Source organism: Odocoileus virginianus, chromosome 19 (assembly GCF_023699985.2).
Source record: "Odocoileus virginianus isolate 20LAN1187 ecotype Illinois chromosome 19, Ovbor_1.2, whole genome shotgun sequence".
Lineage (NCBI taxonomy): Eukaryota > Metazoa > Chordata > Mammalia > Artiodactyla > Cervidae > Odocoileus > Odocoileus virginianus.
Genome location: NC_069692.1, coordinates 25735517 through 25759862, shown reverse-complemented (window position 1 = coordinate 25759862; position 24346 = coordinate 25735517). Strand labels below are relative to the sequence as shown.

At 41.1% G+C, this 24346-nt stretch overlaps 1 protein-coding gene, 1 non-coding gene and 1 pseudogene across 2 annotated transcripts in view; 1 reads left to right on the top strand and 2 right to left on the bottom strand.

The window, feature by feature from the left end:
• OSTM1 (osteoclastogenesis associated transmembrane protein 1) overlaps positions 1-3023 on the bottom strand; it is a 40366-nt gene extending 37343 nt beyond the window's left edge. Inside the window, exon 1 of the mRNA XM_020892364.2 lies at positions 2527-3023. Coding sequence (XP_020748023.1) covers positions 2527-2931 — 405 coding nt within the window. The 5' untranslated portion in view covers positions 2932-3023. The remainder of the gene's footprint in view (positions 1-2526) is intronic.
• Positions 3024-3452: 429 nt separating this feature from the next.
• On the top strand, positions 3453-18291 carry LOC139029697 (transgelin-2 pseudogene; annotated as a pseudogene).
• On the bottom strand, positions 15718-15799 carry TRNAL-CAA (transfer RNA leucine (anticodon CAA)). The gene has a single exon. It is a non-coding gene; the product is annotated as a tRNA-Leu (tRNA).
• Positions 18292-24346: the final 6055 nt, after the last annotated feature.

Genomic DNA, 24346 nt, shown 5'->3' with positions numbered 1-24346 from the left:
AAAGACTTGAGTCTATGTGAGTCAAAGAAAATACATTACTCTCCAGAAACAACTCCCTGCCACACACACACAAAGGACAATTGATCATTTTAAGTTCACTCCTAAGAAATTCATACATATTTTTCCATACGTTCATTACTACACATACTGGCTCAATTCCCACACCCATCTGAAAAAGCCTACTAAATCCATGAAGTACCCCCCAGAACTTCAGAAATCATGCTTTTGAGCTATGACATCCAGTTCTACTGAGGAAAGGGATGGATGAGTTGGGAGAGGAAATATAGATTAGGGAAAGGGTCATTCTGCCTCCTGTTATCTCTTTCCTCTGATCCTTTCACACAAAAGTGAGGCAAGCCAGGTTCATAGGTCACTGGTAGTCTGAGACACAAAGCAGAGGACACAGTTCACGCTGCCCCGACACTGCCATGGGCAGTGGGGAATTCATGTGGAAATTCATACACAAATTGGCCCATAATTGGCCCACAGAAGCCCATAACACTGTACCACCAGAGTTTGGGATAATTGTTTAACTTCATTTTAATTCCACAGAAACTACACAAATGAGAAAAATATTTGCTGCCTCAAGAGCCAAGCAGTGCATCATGATTCACAGTCATTTCAACCACAGAACAACTAATAATCAGATATGATGCTGTACATATCCTGCTATAGTATGATAGCAAGGGACAAGTGTTGGGTGCTTTACTTTAAAATAATGGGGTATACACACACACACACACACACACACACATATCCCTGGCTATACCCAATAGAAGGATGCACAAAAAATATTGCATGTAAGCCTAAAGTTCCTTGAAAACTTACTCTTTACAAAAACCACTGCAATGATGTAAAGTAATTAGCCTCCAACTAATAAAAAGTGGAAAAAAAAAAAGAAAACTTACTCTTTACAGAAAGACTGAGCACAGAATTTATTTAATGCAAATAAATTCCCTAGTCACATAAAAATGCATATTTATGTCAAGTAGTTATCAGGCTGACAAAGTAGGGGATGCAACTATATATGTCTATATTCTGTCAAACCAACCATGATTTATGAAATAATTCTAATCACATTTTCATGAGACTTTTTTTTTTCTCAGTACAAGAGGAACTTTCCACTCCATAATCCCAATGTCATTCCTCATGTTTTTCCTTTAAAAGGCATATCCAGCCCATACCTCATGACTCCCACCAGCCTTGACACTCTAATCCTTTCCTACGCCAAGCCCTATAAGGTACTTAGGAGCAGGGACATGTCTCTGGGTCTTTCTTTTAATTAAGTGCCTCAGAGCACCTACCACATGACCAGAAGAGCTCTGAGTACCAAGAGAGAGAGCAGCTTTACCATTTTGTAAAATTTTAGTTCCCATTTACTGAAAACTATGACTATGTGCCAGTTTTTTTCTTTTATAAAATACTTATTTCTTTACTAGGCTGTACCAGGTCTTAGTTGTAGCATGCAGGATCTTTTAATCGCGGCCTGAGGAGTCCTATTCCCTAAGCAGGGATCAAACTTGGGACCTCTGCATTGGAAGCTTTAACTCTTAGCCACTGGACCACCAGGGAAGTCCCTGTGCGGCCAGTTTTCTGGGTTCCTTTTATCTCCCTCTTACACATGAGAAAACAGGCACAGAGAATATAACTTGCTGAGAAAGTGAAAGTGAAGTCGCTCAGTCATGTCCGACTCTCTGCGACCCCATGGACCACCAGGCTCCTCCGTCCATGGGATTCTCCAGGCAGGAATACTGGAGTGGGGTTGCCACGTCCTTCTCCAGGGGATCTTCCCCACCCAGGGATCGAACACGGGTTTCTCGCATTGCGGGAAGACGCTTTACCCTCTGAGCCACCAGGGAAGCCAGTACACCCCTAATAAGAGAAGAACTGGTCTCCTGGCCAAATGCCTCCAGACTGTATTAATGACTAACATGAACTGTCATGCATTATCTCTTTTTATTCTTTTAACAGTCACATCTGGCAGCGGTTTTTCTCCATTGTACACAGGAGGAACCTAAGACTCCAAGATAATTAATCTGAGGTCAAACTTCTAGAAAGTGGTGACTCTGAAACAGTCTGGCTACAAAGTTCAAGTTCCTCATCACCACCACACTAGTTTCTCCACTTCACCTGGGGTTTCAGGAGAGTCCTTCGTGGGAACTGCAAGTGGAGAGGGGAAGAAGCTGTTGCAGAGTTGGGGCAAAGGCGTGAAGGAAAGGAAGAAAAGGTAGGGTTGGGGTGCAGAAGCCCCAAGAAAACTAGTCATACCTATCTGCAAATATGTAACGAAAGAGGCCCAAGAGCAGCCATGGAGGCAAAAATCCAAACCCCAAGCCCTATACCACCACCCACTTTTCTGATGCCCCTAACTCCACTGTCCCAATCCAACCTCGTTTTCTCACAGATGGGGAAACGGAGGAGCCCCCTCTCCCCCCCCCCCCGCCCCCAGCCGAATTTACTATCATTACATCCTCCTCCCTTCCCAACAATCCACGCCAGAGGTCCCGGGTGTGCTCTTCTACCCACCCCCACGGCTCGGCTGATGTTGTCCATCTTGTTGGCGACCTGTTGGAAGAGTGGGTAGCAGGTCTGACAGAGGCGCACTGGCCGGGCGCCGCGCACTAGACACCCGGTCAGCTCTGCACTGCTGTTGCCGAAGTCCAGCAGCAGCTCCCGGCACTCGGGATCCAGATCCGGCAAATCTGGGGGTAGTGACAGTGGCCCCATCCTTCCGCCCTGCAGCAGAGCCAGGGACAAGTCTTCCACCTCCAGCAACTGCTCCTCCGACAGGAGGTCGCGGAGGACTCTGTGGGGGCTGCTACCAACGGAGAAGGTGCCCAGAGCCAGCCCCGACCACAGTAGCACCACCACCAGCAGCCGCAGAAGCAGCAACGATGACCTCCGCCGCTCGATGGTCCGATTCGGGTCCATCGCGGGGTTCCACAACCCCCAAGGCGCAGACCGCCGCCTGTTCGCTTCCAGTCGGGGCTGCGGGTAGCAGCCGCTTCCGGCTTCCTTAGGCGCAGGCCGCTAGCAGGGTCACGAGGTGCGTACGTCACGGCCCCGCCCCCGGAGAGCGGCTCCCCGTCCCATTGGCCGCCGAGAGCCTCTCGCGCCGCGGCTGGCGCGCGTGCGGGAGCGCGCACACACGGGCGGCGTCGCGCTCCCAGCTGGTGACAAGCGCCTGACTGAGGGTCGCGCGCTCCCAGCTGGTGACAAGCGCCTGACTGAGGGTCGCGCGAGACCCGGGCCGCGTCCAGCTGTGGAACACCGACCCGAGGCTCGCCCGCGCTGTGAATACAGGCGTCGGCCGCTTTGAACAGTTAAATCTTAGGAGTTTTGCCCTCAGTTGCCCACCGCCTTGGGAGTTTGCTGAGTTCTACAAGTCTGAGGAGTTATGTACCACAGAAAGACGGACGGCCTCCGCCGTGGGAATTAACGAGTGAGTTGCTGAGGGAGCCTGTTGGCAGGTGCCTTTGCAGATTTCTTTTTGTTTGGTGTTTCTTAGCATAATTTTTCCCCTCAAAATATTTGGAAAGAGTAATAACGTCTTTTGGTTGTTTTTGGTTGTGGAGCCTAGTGGCTTACAAGCTTGTTCTTGTTTTTAACTCTAAACTGTGTCAGCGCTGTCCGATAGACTTCCCGAGGTGATGGAAAGATTCTACATCTGCGCTAATAGGGTAGCCACTAGCGTGCTTGTGACTGTTGAGCGCTCGTAATGTAGCGACCGCGACCTGGGAACTGAGTTTTTAACCGTACTGAATTTGAATGTGAAAGCCCTGTCTGCTGAGCGGTGCCATGTTGGACAGCGCCCGTCTACGTTTTCTCACCGTGTAACCTGGTCCTGGGGTGGCTACTGTTCATGTTTCCTGGCGACTGAAGGGGTCCTTGGGGTGCAGCACAAAACTGTATCCAGTGCAAAAAGCTGGAAAATCCTGACCAAACCGCTCAAGTTCCTCTCCAGTTTCTGGCAAGCCCGAGGCAATCTTTGGGGACACTCTGAAAAGTGTCATGATACCACTACTGGGCTGTGTAAAGAATTTAGCTAATGACCTGGGAAATGGTTTTCTGACAAGTATCTAACAAATGTGGTAGAAAAATTATTTCCTGGCTGTTTTGTGTCATCCTGCTTTTGTTTTTGCGTTGTGAATTGCAGAGCTGCTTCATTTTATGGTGCTAATTTCTGTTTCTGAGAGTTGTTAAACTTTTTAGCCAAATCTGATTATTGTTTTGTGTTCCTAATGGGAAAGGGTCTATAATTTTTTTAAATGCCCCTTTAATTTATCCTTTTACTATTAAAAACAATATTGCAGGTAATCATATCTATACAAGGTTGGTATACATTTAAGATAAATTTCTAGCAGTAGACTTGCTGGGCCAGAGAGTATGTGCATTTACAATATTGTTGATTGCGCTATATTTCCTTCCATGGAGGTTTAATAATTTACTCACAATGGTTCCTAAAGAGCTCTTGAGTGGTAATTCTAATATATAGAAAGACCTAAAAGTTATATGATGACCTTTGAGAAGATTAAGACAGTTTATTTTCCTGGGGTGGCTAATATCCAGGCTTCCTTAGGGCTGAAGGGGTTCCTGGGAATGCAGCACAAACCTGCATTCAGTGCAAACACTTGGAGAATCCTGGACAAACCATTCAATTTCAAACTTCTGTTCCTGGAACAATACCATCCTAAAGCCATTAGATCAAGAAGAGTAAAGTACACATCTGTGGTTTGTGGGGTGAGGATGTCAGAAATCCAGAAAGGGATATTGGAGCACAGGTAAGAAGAGGAAGACATGGTGAGGGTGGGGGAATCTTGATGCAGGGTATTGGATCCTGAGTTGGGTAAGAAAGGTTTCCATGTAAGGGAAGGTACAGCAGTCACCAGGAGTTTGCTTACCTTCAGAAGGATCGATCAAATAGGGAAATATATTAGGGATAACAGGAGTCTGGTTTCTTATTGTCCAAGAAGGGAGTTACAAATAGGAAAAGGGAGAAAACAAGTAGGAAGGGAGAATGAACTCTGTAGTGTTGGAATGGGTCAGTAGCTTAGTCGTGTCTCTTTGCAATCCCATGAACTATAACCCACCAGGTTCCACTGCCCTTGGGATTCTCCAAGCAAGAATACTGGAATGGGTTGCCATTTCCTTCTCCAGTGTTGGAATAGAATTAGCAATATCAGTGGCTGCAATTCATAGAGATATAGAAAGAGATTGTGGCTTCTAAATGTCATTCTCTACTAAAAGGAATCAAGAATTCTTACAGAAATAGCTGATTCTACCATTGGGGCAGGAAAAGCATAAGTTTAGCCTGGATCATCTTTTTGTATTAGAAAGTAAGGAAGTGCTGGAAGAATGATGGGAACCTGTCAAGAATACACAGAGGACTTTCCTGGTGGTTCAGTAGCTAAGAATCTGACTTGCAATACAGGAGACGTGATTTCCATCCGTGGTCAGGGAACTAAGATCCCACATGCCATAGGGCAACTAAGCCTGCATGCTACAACTAGAGAGAGTCCATGTATGAAAACAAAGACCCCACGTTCCACAACTAAGACCCAACGCAGCCAAATAAATATTTTTTTAAAAAAGAACACGTGGAAACCAGCTTAACTAGGCTTCCCACTGGCCATATCTGGGACAATTTGAGGATCAAAATAATGATGGTTAATGGGTCATAAACCATTGAATAAAGCAGGAAACCATGAGCCTCTAGTGATATATTTAAATAAATGAATAAGGTGAATGTTTCATGGGGATTAAAATATATATTTTCAAAATCACCTGCTGAAAAACACATATTGATTATAAATGGGAAAATATGAGTAACTTTACAGTGGAGAAGTCTGTCAGATTCCACATTGATCAAATGATCAACATGAACATCATCATGATGGAACAAATAGAAACTGTAATGCCACCTGATAGAATGCAGTCAGCAGAACATAGCACCAGTTCTATTATACTCCTACCAAAGATGCATAAACTTATTCTAATCATGAGAAAATATCATATGAATCAAGTTAAGGTCCATTCTGCAAAATATCTAGCCTGTAATCTATAGTGTTATGAGTCAAGAAAAGATTGAGGAATTGCACCTGACATAAAAGACATTATCTGGACAACTAGTGAAATATGAATTCGATCTGAAAATTAGATGGTAGTAATGTACAATGTTAATTTCCTGATTTTGAGAGTTGTATTGTGATTATGCAAGAAAATGTTTGTATTTGTATAAAATACACAGAAAAGCATTCAGGGGTGATAGAACATCAAGTCAGCAACTTACTTTTTTTTTTTGAGGTTATAGCTGATTTAAAATACTGTGTTAGTTTCAAGTATACAGCAAAGTGATTCAGTCATATATTTATATTTTCAGATTATTTTCCATTATAGGTTATTATAAGATATTAAATATTGTTCCTGTGTTATACAGTAAATCCTTGTTGCTTATCTGTTGTATATACAGTAGTGTGTATCTGTTAATTCCATACTTCTGATTTATCCTTCTCCCCCTCCCTTTCCCCATTGGTAACCATAGTTTGTTTTCTATGCCTGTGAGTCTGTTTATGCTTTGTATATACACTCATTTGTATTATTTTTTAGATTTCACATATAAGTTATACCATATAATATTTGTCTTTCTCTCTCTGACTTACTTCACTTAGCATGATGTTGTCTAGGCCTATCCATATTGCTGCAAATGACAATATTTCATTCTTTTTATGGCTAAGTAGAATTCCATTGTATACATCTTCTATAGCCATTCATCTCTCAGTGGACACTTAGGTTGCTTCCATGTCTTTGGCTATTGTAAGTAGTCGCTATTGTAAATAGTACTGCTATGAACATTAGGATGCGTGTACCTTTTCAAATTAGAGTTTTTCATCTTTTCCAGATGTATACCCAGGAGTGAGCTTGCTGGATCATATAGTATCTCTGTTTTTAGTTTTTATAAGGAACTTCCAGACTGTTTTTCATAATGGCTGCACCAGTTTAAATTCCCATCAACAGTGTAGGAGGGTTCTCTTTTCTCTACACCCTTTCCAGCATTTGTAGATTTTTTTATGATAGCCATTCTGACTGGTGTGAGGTGATATCTCATTGTCATTTTGATTCAGCAACTTACTTTCAGTTGGTTCTGGAAAGAAATGATTTGTACAGTGCTTCCAACTTTTTTGTAAGCTTGAAATTGTTTCAGAATCTAAAAGTACATTGTAAAAAAATTAGGGTACAGCAATGCAATAGAATTCTGTGCATTTGAAACCTTAGGTACCTAATGTGGAGTAATTGCCAATATAAATGGAAAAAAATGTCAGAAAAAAGAATTTTTAACGCTCATGTGTTCATATACAGAGACTGTCTCCAGAAAAATACACAAAATGTGGTTACTTTGAGAGAACAGGAATTGAATTGAACATTATGGGAAGAGGGCTAGAACAGGCTATTCATCGTAAAGTTTATTACTTTTAAATTTTTGTTCCATATAAATATTCTTACTCAAAAAATTAATAAAAATGAAAAGATAGTTTCTTAATTTGTCAGGTATCAGTGGGTTCAGGACATTTGTGAATTCTGCCATGTGTGTATATCTTTCTGAGTAGAATGTTACAACTTTCATCATAGTTTTTTTTAAATAGGGGTCTTTGATCCAAAAGATTAATAACCATAGATTTGAAATAAACCCAAGGGACTTACCTCGTCGTCCAGTGGTCAAAAATCCACTTTCCAATGCAGGGGATGTGGGTTCAGCCCCTGGTGGAGGAACTAAGATCTCACATGCCACAAGGTAAGTAAGCCCATGTGCCACAACTACTGAGCCCAAGTGCCACAACTAGAGAGAAGTTCACATGCCACAACAAAGAGCCAGTGCACCACAACTAAGACCCAGCACAGCCAAAAATAAATATTTTTTAAAAAACAAATTCAGACTCATGCTGTGGCCCCTGCCTCGAGTGTGCAACTCTCCGACCCACATGAACCTCCCCCACAGCCACTGCCGCCACCCTTCAGAATGGCCAACAGGGGACCTGCCTACTGCCTGAGCCGGGAGGTACAGCAGAAGACTGAGAAACAATACGATGCGGACCTGGAGCAAATTCTGATCCAGTGGATCACCACCCAGTGCCGCAAGCATGTGGGCTGGCCCCAGCATGGGCGCGAGAACTTCCAGAACTGGCTCAAGGATGGCACGGTGCTGTGTGAGCTCATTAGTGGGCTGTACCCTGAGGGGCAGGCCCCAGTGAAGAAGATCCAGGCCTCCACCATGGCCTTCAAGCAGATGGAGCAGATCTCCCAGTTCCTGCAAGTAGCCGAGCACTACGGCATCAACACCACTGACATCTTCCAAGCTGTGGACCTCTGGGAAGGAAAGAACGTGGCCTGTGTGCAGCAGACGCTGATGAACCTGGGCTGGCTGTAGCCCAGGACAGTGGGCTCTTCTCTGGGGATCCTAACTGGTTTCCCAAGAAATCCAAGGAGAACCCTCGGTACTTCTCGGACAACCAACTGCAGGAGGGCAAGAATGTGATTGGCATACAGATGGGGACCATCCGTGGGGGTTCTCAGGCAGGCATGACCAGCTATGCGATGCCATGCCAGATCCTTTGATCTGCTCTGCAGCCCTGCCCCTGCCCTCCGTGAATGGTTAATATATGTTTGTTTGTTTGTTTTTTAGCATTGACATTTCCTGAGAGCCCCTGGGAGCTCTCGTGCTCCCTTCTGCCAGGGTGGGGGCCTGGCTTGTCTCCTCCAGGGGTGCCCGATGGCCTCCCCCTTGTGCTTACTAATACATTCCCTTCTCCAAACCCACAAAACTGGACCAACTGGCCTCTTTTCCCCGGGACCAAAATTGGGGGGGGGGGGGCCTCACCCCCTCTCCACACCATACCTCTTCTCTTTCCTCTGGCCTCTTCACTCTGAGCCCTGTGCCGTGATCCATTCCTTAGCTGGGAATCAAGGATGCTGCCTGATGGCCTTCTCCCCCAATATGTATGCCTTGCCCACAGCTGTGGCTGCAGGGAATTAATTTATAGGGAGGGGCCTGTGGCAGCCGCCACCCCAGCCCCAACTGGACTGCACTCACCACACTTAGGAGGCAGCCTGCCCTGGCAGAGGCCCCCAGGCTTCTCATTTTCCATTCCTTTCTGTGGCTAACAGGTGGGGGTGAGGGAGCCTTGGAGGGAAGGCTGCTCACCATAGGCTGAAGACTCTGAGTTTGCTGATTTAAATAAAGAATTTTTTTTAAAAAAATTTAAAAATAATTGCAAATGAGATTCCTTCCTACAAGTTTAAGAATTACATTAATTTTGCTTTTTATCTCACATATCTTAGAATATGTGACACAGACAATAAAGCAAAACAAAAAATGTTTATTGTGGTAGGTGCTAGAATAAACAAAGATCACTAGAACACCACTGTGCTCTCAAAAAATAGAACATAAAACCAAATTGTGTATAGTAAAGTTAAATATTAAAGGAGGTAATGTGGAGATGTTTTAGGAGCATTAAATACTCAACTAACTGGGCCTAGGGATCTGGAGAAGAGTCAGAAACCTTTTCAAAGAGGAGGCAGTTTTTGAGTGGGGCTTTTTAGAATGAGTAGGAATTCACCCAGTGGCAGCTCTAGAATGTCTCTGTTGAAGGAGTGAGTGGCAGCCATCTAGACAGAAGGAAAAATTGGACAACTTGTCTTAAAGTTGCATTTGCATGGCAAGCACACTATTTTTACTTAGAACTCATGTTTATTAGGGTTACTGATGAAGATTATGAGGCTAGTGCTAAAAGCAATCTGCTTACTTGCTAAAAAGCTCAAGTTTTATCCTTGTAGGCAATGGGGGAACCTTTAAAAGATTTAATCAGGACAATCATATAGGCATTTTATGAAAAGAACACTCATAGCAGTGGATTTCTTTTTTTTTTTTTTTTTTGCAGTACCAAGACTAAAGCATAATTAAAGTAACTACAGTAAAGACCTAAAGGAGGTTGAGGTGGAAGTGGAAAAGAAGAGGGGTTAGATTAAATAGATATGATAGAGAAGAACAAGAATTGATGGTTATGTAGATAGATATGGCATGTGAAACAGTGATGACTCTAAGGTTACAAATTTAGTTAATTGGGCAAATGGTGGTACCGTAGATGGGATGGAATAGAAATACTGGAGGAATGGAATACATTTGGACTGGAATAGAAACAAAGAAATCAGCTGGGATTGCCAGCTCAGGATGCTTCTGATAGAGATACTCAGTGTGTGTGTGTGTGCCTGCTTAGCCACTTAGTTGTGTCTGACTCTTTGTAACCCTTTGGACTGTGGCCTGTCAGGCTCCTCAGTCCATGGGATTTTTAGGCAAGAATACTGGATTGGGTTGCCATTTCCTTCTCCGGGAAATCCTCCTGACCCAGATATTGAACCTTTATCTCTTGTGTCTCCTGCATTACAGGTGGATTCTTTACCCACTGAGCCTTTGGGGAAGCCCTTAGAGATCCTCGGGGAGCATTTTAAATTACAGATCTGGTGTGTAGTACAGTGACCAGGGTTAGAGATTTAGAATTGGGAATCATTGTGGTAGTTGAGTCCCTGGAAATAAAATAAGTCAATCAGAGATTGAGACACTGATTAATTAATGATTGTTGAAGAAGATTATTTTCATAGATTATATACATAGTAGCCCTTGAATATCAGAATAATGTCAAGAAAAGGTCTTGGTTCTGAGTGTAAACTTAAAGACTGAAGCAATGCTATGCCCTAAATATAGGTCCTTAGCATCTTTCACCTATATTAGTGCAATGGCAAAGGACAGAGATCAAATAAAAAAGGCAAGAAACCCAGAGAAGAAGAGAAATTGACCTTTGCACCATTCCAGATTCCTCTAGTAAGTTAAAAATGTGAATCAAAACTATGAGACATTTCAAAAAATTGTTTTCATGGAAATTTTTAAAGAAAATTTACCCAAAATTTGGAAGCAAAGCAAAATAGTCAGTATGCTGGGGCATTGTTCAACAAGCCCAAGCAAGGATTAGTTAATTTTCAAGTCTAGGAGAATGAACCTGTCTTTGACTCTTTAATTAAAGCTCAGACACTGTTAAGTTACACATTAATGTGTAGATTTCTCTCTGCTAGAAAAGATAATCCCAAAGATCATGATCTGATTACCCTGAGGGACATTAGCACTTTGTGCATCTAACCTGGCAACCTAATTCTAATATTCCTTCTTTTCATTATTGCCTTTATTCATTTTAAGAAACATTAATGAGCTAATAAAGGTTTGACACATTATTCTACATTTTCATGAGAGTGATGTTTTTCTGTTTTTGAAAATTGTATTTTGACAGTTCTTTCCTTCAAAACATGTGGAATGGGAGGAGGTGGGGGGTTGGGGAACTAAAGATATAAACCAAGAAGGTATTCAAATAACCAGTTTCCCTGCTAACACTCTTTCTTCCCTTTGGTCTCCTCTCACCATAACAGGCAAAGTGATCCTTTCAAAGTTTATGTTGGGTTATGTCATCCTTTATACTTTGATCCCACCAGTGGCTACACATCTCACTCAGAGTTAAAGGCAAAGTCTTTACTGTGTCCCAGAAAAATCTACATGATCTGCCACTCCCAATAGCATGCTCTTTCTCCAACTGTCTTTATTCTTCTCCATAGCACTTAATACTATACAAAATCCTATATATTTATTTCCTATCTCCTTTCATTGGAATTTTTAAAATTGGAGAATAATTACTTTACAAAATTGGGTTGCTTTCTGCTGTTCAGTTCAGTTCAGTCGCTCAGTCTTGTCTGTCTCTTTGCAGCCCCATGAATCGCAGCACACCAGGCCTCCCTGTCCATCACCAACTCCCAGAGTTTACTCAAAGCCATGTCCATCGAGCCGGTGATGCCATCCAGCCATCTCATCCTCTGTCGTCCCCTTCTCCTCCTGTCCCCAATCCCTCCCAGCATCAGGGTCTTTTCCAATGAGTCAACTCTTTGCATGAGGTGGCCAAAGTATTGGAGTTTCAGCTTCAGCATCAGTCCTACCAATGAACACCCAGGACTGATCTTTAGGATGGACTGGTTGGATCTCCTTGCAGTCCAAGGGACTCTCAAGAGTCTTCTCCAACACCACAGTTCAAAACCATCAATTTTTCAGTGCTCAGCTTTCTTCACAGTCCAGCTCTCACATCCATACATGACCACTGGAAAAACCATAGCCTTGACCAGACGGACCTTTGTTGGCAAAGTAATGTCTCTGCTTTTTAATATGCTATTTAGGTTGGTCATAACTTTCCTTCCAAGGAGTATGCGTCTTTTAATTTCATGGCTGCAGTCACCATCTGCAGTGATCTTGGAGCCCAGAAAAATAAAGTCTGACATTGTTTCCACTGTCTCCCCATCTATTTCTCATGAAGTGATGGGACCAGATTACAACCACAACACTACAACAATGCAAATCAGCCATGTGCTGAGCTGTAGCACAACTGTACCTACTATGAGCTATAGCCTGCAAAGCTCCTCTGTCCATGGGATTATCCAGGCAAGAATACTTGAGTGGGTTGCCATGCCCTCCTTCAGGGGATCTTCCTGACCCAGGAGTTGAACCTGCATCTCCTGTGTCTCCTGTACTGCAGGTAGATTCTTTACCCACTGAGCCACCTGGGAAGCCATAAATATGTGTGTGTGTGTATTTTCTCCCTCTTGAGCCTCCCTCCCACCCCCCATCCCACCCCACTAAGTCATCATAGAGTGTTGGGGTCCTTTAATGGACTAGAACCTGGTGGTCCGGAGTCGATGATAAGGAAGTGAAAGAGAAAGAAGCTAATATTCCTTGGGTTATGCAGAGAACCAATAAAGTCCTAGGACAGGGCTTGTACAGCTCACGGAGGCACAGGACGCCCTCTCGAAGAGGTCTTGAAAGCCCTGGCGGGAGAGTGAGCTTGGCAGGTTTCCACACTCCAGAGAATTAGCCAGAGGGAAAGAGAGAGAGAGAGAGAAAGAAAGACACGGGGACCCAAGTCTCTGGTGGAGCAAGGGTGCTTTAATGATCTTTCTGTGAGTATATATAGGCTGTTGTACAAGGAATTTCTTTCGACAATGATAAAGATCAGAAAACCAAATGTACAGAAACCATTATCAAGGGAACAAGGAATTAACAATGGTCATAAGGTCAGAAGACAATCCATATCTCAAGAAAGAGGGTCGTGACTAAGCAGTTTTGTCATAAGGAGAATGTTTACTGAAGAAAATCCATGCATGTGTCTCATCCTATGACTTCAGTCCTGGAAGCAGCGTGCCGTTCTACTCGTTCATGTTACCAGGAACTGATAAAGAACAGGATTTATGAGAGACAGAAAACATTACACAGGGATCCTCCTGTTAAATGTTCTCTGACAATAAAGCACTTGGGTGGGCTCCCTGATCCACTGAATTTTTGTTGTTCCACTGCTCTATCTCTAGTACTTAGAAGAATGCTTGACAATTAATAGATGTTCAATAAATATTTATTGAAAGATGATTTTGTTTGCAGAGGGTGGAGTATCAGAAGCTCAAGGCTTAAAAACAAGGTTAAATAATTGCTTAGATAGTGAGAATGTGAACATATTAAGTAAGTGTAACAAAATTACCAGACAATATTGAATGCCAATTTGAGATGTGTGGACACAATTTTAAGGTCTGACCAGTTGGCCTAATTATATGTTCTCTTCAGCAATGGTCAGCTGTTCAGGTGAAAGCATAGAGCAGCATAAAGGTTGGGTTTATGCTGGAACATTGCTTAAGCCAGTATGATGAAAGGAGAGAACATACCACCTTATACATCCCCTCACCTGACCCAGTTTCCCAAGGCTTCGCACCTTCCCAGATCATTCCACTGGGTTATTTGAAAGTTGCAGTCTATTGTCCATAATCTCCCTTTCCCTTGATACTTTCTCTTCCTCTTTGCCCTAAAAAATCCTGGCTATCCTTTGATGACTTCATTTCCACTATATTTCATGACCTCAAAGGTTTCATGATGCTTCCGCAAGAGTAGCCCTAGGTTGAGGGTAAGTGGAGGTCAGGCAGCATTCCAATCTCCAAGCAGAGCAATTTACTTTGATCTACTTTATACATCTGAGTTCCACATAACATTTTTAAAAATGTTCTATAGGGGGAAAAAATAGTTTGGAAACTACCATTTTATTACATTTTTTGCAGTGGCCTACTGTCTGTGTCTCCATCCTTCCTCTTTCTAAATTTATACTTAACCTGTTTCACCACCATGTATTGGTAGATGAAGGAAGATAAGTTAGCTTTTTAGTTCATACATCCCTGGACACAGAAGAGCCACATTTACACCTGCTTTAGAGACTACCACATTATCACCCAAAGAAATGAGTCTAGACTCAAACAAAGAGTCTAGACTTTGAGCTTTATACAGTGACAAGATGGGCCTCTTGAGTTGTTTCCCTTGTGGGGGTAATGAGTGTTTTTTGCCTGCAAGGAGAGTCAACCAATTATTTACGTGAGCTGTGGTAGTCATTAATATCATTCACTAAATATTTTCAGTTTTTCCCCTGTGCACATAAAATTGAACTTTGCTGTGCCCTTGAAGTTTGCCCTGACTTGAAGTTAGGTTAGCTATTTGACTTAATTTAGCCAGTAAAGTGACAGCAAGAATAACAAGTGGAAGCTTTAGAGATGAGTATATGATTCACCAGGGGCCCCACCCACCTGCCATCACAATGACTAACACTTTCCTAAATGATGGAAAATTCTGTTGGTCTAAGTAAGAAAGCATGGAACAGAAACCCTAGCTGACTGACTTGTGATGGACATGCAACTTAAACAAGAAATAAACCTTTGTTTTTATAAGCTACTAAGATTTAAGGATTGTTTGTTATCCCAGCAATACCTGGTCACTTTAATACATATTTATTTGCTGATTTCCTCCCTGCTCTTTTCTTTGGTTCTCTTTGGATGTCCTTTTGTTTGGATGTTAGACCTTACCATGGAAATTGCTCAGCTTCCTTCAATATCCATTTTCTTCTTCCTTTTAATAACTCTCTCCTGAGTTTTGACCACAGAGGCAGAACTACATTCCCCCAGCCTGTCTCATAACTAGATGTGAACAAAAGTGATACATTACGAGTTATATTTTTAATTTGTGACTTTCATTGACCTCCTTCCTGCTAGTTAGAGAATGTTAACAACTGAAACAGCAGCCCTGGATACAGGGATGGATATGGATGCAACATGTTTAGTATGACAGAGCCAGCTGGTCATAAAGCAGAGCCATCTACCTACCCTAGGTTACAGAGAAATAAATTTAAGCCACTAAATTTTGGAGTCTCTCTGTTATACCAACTTAAGCTGCTTCCTTATATAATCCCCTTAGGCTTTTACTTAAATTTTCTTATCTTCTGTGTCCTCTCCTATTTTTAAATTTCTGTGTCTTTTTATCCTATTTCCAGAGATTTCATTAACTTTGTTCTCCAGTGCTTCTACTAAGTTTTTAATTTATGCTACTACATTTTTAATTTCCAGTAGTTCTTTTTTTGTAGATCCTTTATGCTCTTTTTAAAGTTTTCTTCTTTCTCGTAGCCTGTTTCCCCTAAGATGCTAGTTTCTTCATTTTTCATTGGATTTCTGGTGAACTCTGGCTCTCTCTGCTTATATGTAAGAGAAAGGCACTACAAAGCTAAATGAAAGTTCATGGATAGGGCTATGTAACTGTGGCTATCGCTATATGAACAGAGAGGCTGTGAGCAGGATTTGAACCTGCATGGGGAGACCCCACTGGATTTTGAGTCTAACGTCTTAACCACTCAGTCATCACAGCTCCAGTGGTTTTCAACTCAGGGCAGTTTATGCTCCTCTACTGGGGAAATTGGCAATGTCTAGAGACATTTTTGGTTGTCACAACAGTGGTAGAAATTCTGCTGGTATCTATTGTGTAGAGACCAGGAATGCTACTACACATAATGTGCAAATGGTTACCCAAAACAAAGAACCAAAAACATAAATATTTTAGATCTCTTCTCTTGGGCAGATCGTACTATTCAAAAAGCCTTTGCCAAGGCTGGCTGAATGGATACAAAAGCAAGACCCCTATATATGCTGTCTACAAGAGACCCACCTCAAAACAAGGGACACATACAGACTAAAAGTGAAGGGCTGGAAAAAAATATTCCACGCAAATGGAGACCAAAAGAAAGCAGGAGTCGCAATACTCATATCAGATAAAATAGACTTTCAAATAAAGGCTGTGAAAAAAGACAAAGATGGACACTACATAATGATCAAAGGATCAATCCAAGAAGAAGATATAACAGTTATAAATATATATGCACCCAACATAGAAGCACCGCAATATGTAAGGCAAACGCTAACGAGTATGAAAGAGGAAATTAATAGTAACACAATAATAGTAGGAGACTTTAATACCCCACTCACAACTATGGATAGATCCACTAAACAGAAAATGAACAAGGAAACACAAACTTTAAAGAACACAATGGACCAGCTAGACCTAATTGACATAGGACGTTTCACCCCAAAACAATCAACTTCACCTTTTTCTCAAGTGCACATGGAACCTTCTCCAGAATAGATCACATCCTGGGCCATAAATCTAGTCTTGGTAAATTCAAAAAAATTGAAATCATTCCAGTCATCTTTTCTGACCACAATGCAGTAAGATTAGATCTCAATTACAGGAAAAAAATTATTAAAAATTCAAACATATGGAGGCTAAACAACACGCTTCTGAATAACCAACAAATCACAGAAGAAATCAAAAAAGAAATCAAAATATGCATAGAAATGAATGAAAATGAAAACACAACAACCCAAAACCTATGGGACACTGTAAAAGCAGTGCTAAGGGGAAGATTCATAGCATTACAGGCCTACCTCAAGAAACAAGAAAAAAGTCAAATAAATAACCTAACTCTACACCTAAAGCAACTAGAGAAGGAAGAAATGAAGAACCCCAGGGTTAGTAAAAGGAAAGAAATCTTAAAAATTAGGGCAGAAATAAATGCAAAAGAAACTAAAGAGACCATAGCAAAAATCAACAAAGCTAAAAGCTGGTTTTTTGAAAAAATAAACAAAATTGACAAACCATTAGCAAGACTCATTAAGAAACAAAGGGAGAAGAACCAAATTAACAAAATTAGAAACGAAAATGGAGAGATCACAACAGACTACAGTGAAATACAAAGGATCATAAGAGACTACTACCAGCAGCTCTATGCCAATAAAATGGACAACTTGGAAGAAATGGACAAGTTCTTAGAAAAGTATAACTTTCCAAAACTGAACCAGGAAGAAATAGAAGATCTTAACAAACCCATCACAAGCAAGGAAATCGAAACTGTGATCAGAAATCTTCCAGCAAACAAAAGCCCAGGACCAGATGGCTTCACAGCTGAATTCTTCCAAAAATTTAGAGAAGAGCTAACACCTATCTTACTCAAACTCTTCCAGAAAATTGCAGAAGAAGGTAAACTCCCAAACTCATTCTATGAGGCCACCATCACCCTAATTCCAAAACCAGACAAAGATGCCACAAAAAAAGAAAGCTACAGGCCAATATCACTGATGAACATAGATGCAAAAATCCTTAACAAAATTCTAGCAAACAGAATCCAACAGCATATTAAAAAAATCATACACCATGACCAAGTGGGCTTTATCCCAGGAATGCAAGGATTCTTTAATATCCGCAAATCAATCAATGTAATACACCACATTAACAAATTGAAAGATAAAAACCGTATGATTATCTCAATAGATGCAGAAAATGCCTTTGACAAAATTCAACATCCATTTATGATTAAAACTCTCTAGAAAGCAGGAATAGAAGGAACATACCTCAACATAATAAAAGCTATATATGACAAACCCACAGCAAGCATCACCCTCAATGGTGAAAAATTGAAAGCATTTCCCCTGAAATCAGGAACAAGACAAGGGTGCCCACTCTCACCACTGCTATTCAACATAGTTTTGGAAGTGTTGACCACAGCAATCAGGGCAGAAAAAGAAGTAAAAGGAATCCAGATAGGAAAAGAAGAAGTGAAACTCTCTCTGTTCGCAGATGACATGATCCTCTACATAGAAAACCCTAAAGACTCTACCAGAAAATTACTAGAGGTAATCAACGAATACAGTCAAGTTGCAGGATATAAAATTAACACACAGAAATCTCTTGCATTCCTATACACTAACAATGAGGAAACAGAAAGAGAAATTAAGGAAACAATACCATTCACCATTGCAACAAAAAGAATAAAATACTTAGGAGTATATCTACCTAAAGAAACAAAAGACCTATACATAGAAAACTATAAAACACTGATGAAAGAAATCAAAGAGGACACAAACAGATGGAGAAACATACCGTGTTCATGGATTGGAAGAATCAATATTGTCAAAATGGCTATACTACCCAAAGCAATCTATAGATTCAATGCAATCCCTATCAAACTACCAAAGGTATTTTTCACAGAACTAGAACAAATAATTTCACAATTTGTATGGAAAAACAAAAAACCTCGAGAAAGAAGAATGGAACTGGAGGAATCAACCTGCCTGACTTCCGACTATACTACAAAGCCACAGTCATCAAGACAGTATGTTACTGGCACAAAGACAGAAATATAGATCAATGGAACAGAATAGAAAGCCCAGAGATAAATCCACGAACCTATGGTCACCTTATCTTCGACAAAGGAGGCAAGGATACACAATGGAAAAAAGACAACCTCTTTAACAAGTGGTGCTGGGAAAACTGGTCAACCACCTGTAAAAGAATGAAACTAGAACACTTTCTAACACCATACACAAAAATAAACTCAAAATGGATTAAAGATCTAAATGTAAGACCAGAAACTATAAAACTCCTAGAGGAGAACATAGGCAAAACACTCTCCGACATAAATCACAGCAGGATCCTCTATGACCCACATCCCAGAATTTTAGAAACAAAAGCAAAAATAAACAAATGGGACCTAATGAAACTTAAAAGCTTTTGCACAACAAAGGAAACTATAAGCAAGGTGAAAAGACAGCCCTCAGATTGGGAGAAAATAATAGCAAACGAAGCAACAGACAAAGGATTAATCTCAAAAATATACAAGCAACTCCTCCAGCTCAACTCCAGAAAAATAAATGACCCAATCAAAAAATGGGCCAAAGAACTAAACAGACATTTCTCCAAGGAAGACATACAGATGACTAAAAAACACATAAAAAGATGCTCAACATCACTTATTATCAGAGAAATGCAAATCAAAACCACAATGAGTTACCATTATACGCCAGTCAGGATGGCTGCTATCCAAAAGTCTACAAGCAATAAATGCTGGAGAGGGTGTGAAGAAAAGGGAACCCTCTTACACTGTTGGTGGGAATGCAAACTAGTACAGCCACTATGGAAAACAGTGTGGAGATTTCTTAAAAAGCTGGAAATAGAACTGCCATATGACCCAGCAATCCCACTTCTGGGCATACACACCAAGGAAACCAGACCTGAAAGAGACACGTGCACCCCAGTGTTCATCGCAGCACTGTTTATAATAGCCAGGACATGGAAGCAACCTAGATGCCCATCAGCAGATGAATGGATGAGGAAGCTGTGGTACATATACACCATGGAATATTACTCAGCCATTAAAAAGAATTCATTTGAATCAGTTCTAATGAGATGGATGAAACTGGAGCCCATACAGAACGAAGTAAGCCAGAAAGATAAAGACCATTACAGTATACTAACACATATATATGGAATTTAGAAAGATGGTAACGATAACCCTATATGCAAAACAGAAAAAGAGATTCAGATGTATAGAACAGACATGTGGACTCTGTGGGAGAAGGCGAGGGTGGGATGTTTCAAGAGAACAGCACGAAACATGTATATTATCTAGGGTGAAACAGATCACCAGCCCAGGTTGGATGCATGAGACAAGTGCTCGGGCCTGGTGCACTGGAAAGACCCAGAGGGATCGGGTGGAGAGGGAGGTGGGAGGGGGGACGGGATGGGGAATACATATAAATCCATGGCTAATTCATTTCAATGTATGACAAAAACCACTGCAATGTGTAAAGTAATTAGCCTCCAACTAATAAAAATAAATGGAAAAAAAATTAAAAAAATAAAGACTTCCTTTAATGTTTCTTGTAATTCAGGTTTGCTGGAAATAAATTTTCTGTGCTTTTGTCAAAAAAAAAAAACAAAAAGCCTTTGCCAATATGCTATTTGGCTGCCAGAATTCTGAGATCCCAACAGTGGAAAAAAGACTGTCAGTCTTTACATTCTGTTAGTAAACCTTTATTTAATTACCCTATTTTTAGCAGGATGCTCCTTCCCTCAAATATGCTTGTGCTTCTTGTGCCTCCCTCTGTTTCACTTTTTCCAGAGATCAGAACTTCAGGGGTATTCTGCTGAAATCAGGGCAAAACAGTTGTAGGGAGGGTGGAAAGAAGAGAAGAGAAAGGCAAGGGAGAAAGGGAAAGGTATTCCAACTGAATGCAGAGTTCCAGAGAACAGCAGGAAAAGAAGCCTTTCTTAAATGAACAATTCAAAGAAATAGAGGAAAACAATATAACGGGAAAGACTAGAGATCTCTTTAAGAAAACTGGAGATATCAAGGGAACATTTCATGCAAGGAGGCGCACAATAAAGGCTCATAAGTAAAGACCTAACAGAAGCAGAGGAAATTAAGCAGAGGTGGGAAGAATATACAGAACTATACAAAAAGGGTCGTAATGACTGGGATAGTCATGATGGTGTGGTCACTCAGCTAGAGCCAGACAACTGGAGTGTGAGGTCAAGTGGGCCTTAGGAAGCATTACTATAAACAAAGCTAGTAGAGGTGATGGAATTCCAGCTGAGCTATTTAAAATTCTAAAAGATGATGCCATTAAAGTGCTGCACTCAATATATCAGCAAATTTGGAAAACTCAGCTGTGGCCACAGGACTGGAAAAGGTCAGTTTTCATTTCATTCCCAAAGAAGGCAGTGTCAAAGAATGTTCAGATTACTGTACATTTGCACTCATTTCACATGCTAGCAGGGTTATGCTCAAAATCCTTCAAGCTAAGCTTTAGCAGTATGTGAACCGAACACTTCCAGACATTCAAGCTGGATTTCAAAGAGGCAGAAGAACCAGAGATCAAATTGCCAACCTATTTTGGATCATGGAGAAAGCAAGGGAGTTCCAGAAAAACATCTGTTTCTGCTTCATTGACAATACTAAAACCTTTGACTGTGTGGATAAAAACAAACTGTGGAAAATTCTTGAAGAGATGGAAATACCAGACCACCTTACCTGTCTCCTGAGAAACTTATATTCAGGTCAAGAAGAAACAGTTAAAACCAGATATGGAACAATAGATTGGTTCAAAATTGGAAAGGAGTACATCAAGGCTGTATATTGTCATTCTGCTTATTTAACTTCTATGCAGAGTACATCCTGTGAAATGCTAGGCTGGATGAATCCCAAGCTGGAATCAAGACTGCCAGGAGAAATATCAACAACCTCAGATATGCAAATGGTACCACTCTAATGGTGGAAAGTGAAGAGGAACTAAAGAGCCTCTTGATGAAGGTGAAAGAGTACAGTGAAAAAGCTGGCTTGAAACTCAAAGGTCAAAAAACTAAGTTCATGGCGTCTGGTCCCATCACTTCATAGAAAATAGATGATGGAAAAGTGGAAACAGTGACAGATTTTATTTTCCTGGGCTCCAAGATCACTGTGGACCAGTGACTGCAGCCATGAAATTAAAAAAAAAAACAAAAAACTCACTCCTTGGAAGGAAAACCATAACAAATCTAGACAGCATATTAAAAAGCAGAGACATTACTTTGCCGACAAAGGTCCAAATAGCCAAAGCTGTGGTTTTTCCAGTAGTCATGTACAGAGGTGAGTGTCAGAATAACAAAGACTGAGCACCGAAGAATTGATGCTTTCAAATTCTGTATTGGAGAAGATTCTTGAGAGTCCCTTGGATAGCAGGAAGATCAAACCAGTCAATCCTAAAGGAAATCAACCCTGAATATTCATTGGAAAGATTGATGCTGAAGTGAAGCTCCAATCCTTTGGCCACCTGATGCGAAGAGCTGACTCACTGGAAAAAACCTTGATCCTAGGAAAGATGGAAGGCAAAAAGAGAAGGGGCAGCAGAGGATGAGATAATTAGATAGCATCACTGACTCAGTGGACATGAATTTGATCAAACTTTTGGAGATAGTGAAGGACAGAGGAGCCTGGTGTACAACATATTGTCCTTGGGGTCACAAAGAGCTGGACACAACTTAGCAAGTGAACAACAACAGCATTGTAAACAAACTTTCAGGTAATCATCTTCTTTTTAGCTCCTCCACCTACATTTTCAGAGGTACCTGAGGTCCCCCATTTCCTGAGTTATTTGAGAGTTCTAAAATGTAATTTTCTTGCTTTTTCTCCCCTACTGCAGGCTTAGGATTCAGTTTTCCTGGTTCTGCTGTCAGTTATCATTAGTCCATCTGCTTTCCAGCTTCCAATATTCTTACTCTGTTTTCTTCCCTCCCGTTCTCTATGTCTTTATGTGTCTTTAAAAAAGGGAGGGTGGGGGACGTCCCTGGGGCTCAGTGGTCAACAGTCTGCCTGCAAATGCAAAAGGCACAGGTAGATCCCTGGCTGGGAAGACCCCACATGCTCCGGGGCAGCTAAACCCGTGCACTGGCGACTTCCCAAAAAGTGTTTGCTTTTTGTCCATGACACTCCATGCTCTGCTAGCCTAGAGTTTTAGTTCTAAAAGGTGGAATGTTTCCACCCAGTGACACAACAGGCGATAACACAATGATTCCATTGAACTGGAAGTTAAGGCTGCCGCCTGGCCAAATTGAGCTCCTCATGCATCTTAATCAGTAAGCACAGAAGGAAATTTCTGTGTTGACTGGGGTGATTGATCCTGACTACCAGGGGAAAATTAGACTACTGCTTCACATGAAGGTAAGGAAGAGTATGTCTGAAATACAGGAGGTCCCTTAGTATCACCATACCCTGTGATTAAGGCCAGTGGAAAACTACAACAACCCAATCCATTCAGGACTACTAATACCCCAGACCCTTCAGGAATAAAGATTTGGGTCACTCCACCAGGTAAAGAACCATAATCAGCTGAAGTGCTTGCTGAAGACAAAAGGAATACAGAATTGGCAGTGGAAGTAGGCAGTTATAAATACCAGCTATGATCAAAAAGCTAGTTATAGAAATAAGGATGTAAAATACTTAGGAGTATATCTACCTAAAGAAACAAAAGACCTATACATAGAAAACTATAAAACACTGATGAAAGAAATCAAAGAGGACACAAACAGATGGAGAAATATACCGTGTTCATGGATTGGAAGAATCAATATTGTCAAAATGGCTATACTACCCAAAGCAATCTATAGATTCAATGCAATCCCTATCAAACCACCAACAGTATTTTTCACAGAACTAGAACAAATAATTTCACAATTTGTATGGAAATACAAAAAACCTCGAATAGCCAAAGTAATCTTGAGAAAGAAGAATGGAACTGGAGGAATCAACCTGCCTGACTTCCGACTATACTACAAAGCCACAGTCATCAAGACAGTATGTTACTGGCACAAAGACAGAAATATAGATCAATGGAACAGAATAGAAAGCCCAGAGATAAATCCACGAACCTATGGTCACCTTATCTTCGACAAAGGAGGCAAGGATACACAATGGAAAAAAGACAACCTCTTTAACAAGTGGTGCTGGGAAAACTGGCCAACCACCTGTAAAAGAATGAAACTAGAACACTTTCTAACACCATACACAAAAATAAACTCAAAATGGATTAAAGATCTAAACATAAGACCAGAAACTATAAAACTCTTAGAGGAGAACATAGGCAAAACACTCTCCGACATAAATCACAGCAGGATCCTCTATGACCCACATCCCAGAATATTAGAAACAAAAGCAAAAATAAACAAATGGGACCTAATGAAACTTAAAAGCTTTTGCACAGCAAAGGAAACTATAAGCAAGGTGAAAAGACAGCCCTCAGATTGGGAGAAAATAATAGCAAACAAAACAACAAAGGATTAATCTCAAAAATATACAAGCAACTCCTCCAGCTCAACTCCAGAAAAATAAATGATCCAATCAAAAAATGGGCCAAAGAACTAAACAGACATTTCTCCAAGGAAGACATACAGATGGCTAAAAAACACATAAAAAGATGCTCAACATCACTCATTATCAGAGAAATGCAAATCAAAACCACAATGAGGTACCATTACACGCCAGTCAGGATGGCTGCTATCCAAAAGTCTACAAGCAATAAATGCTGGAGAGGGTGTGGAGAAAAGGGA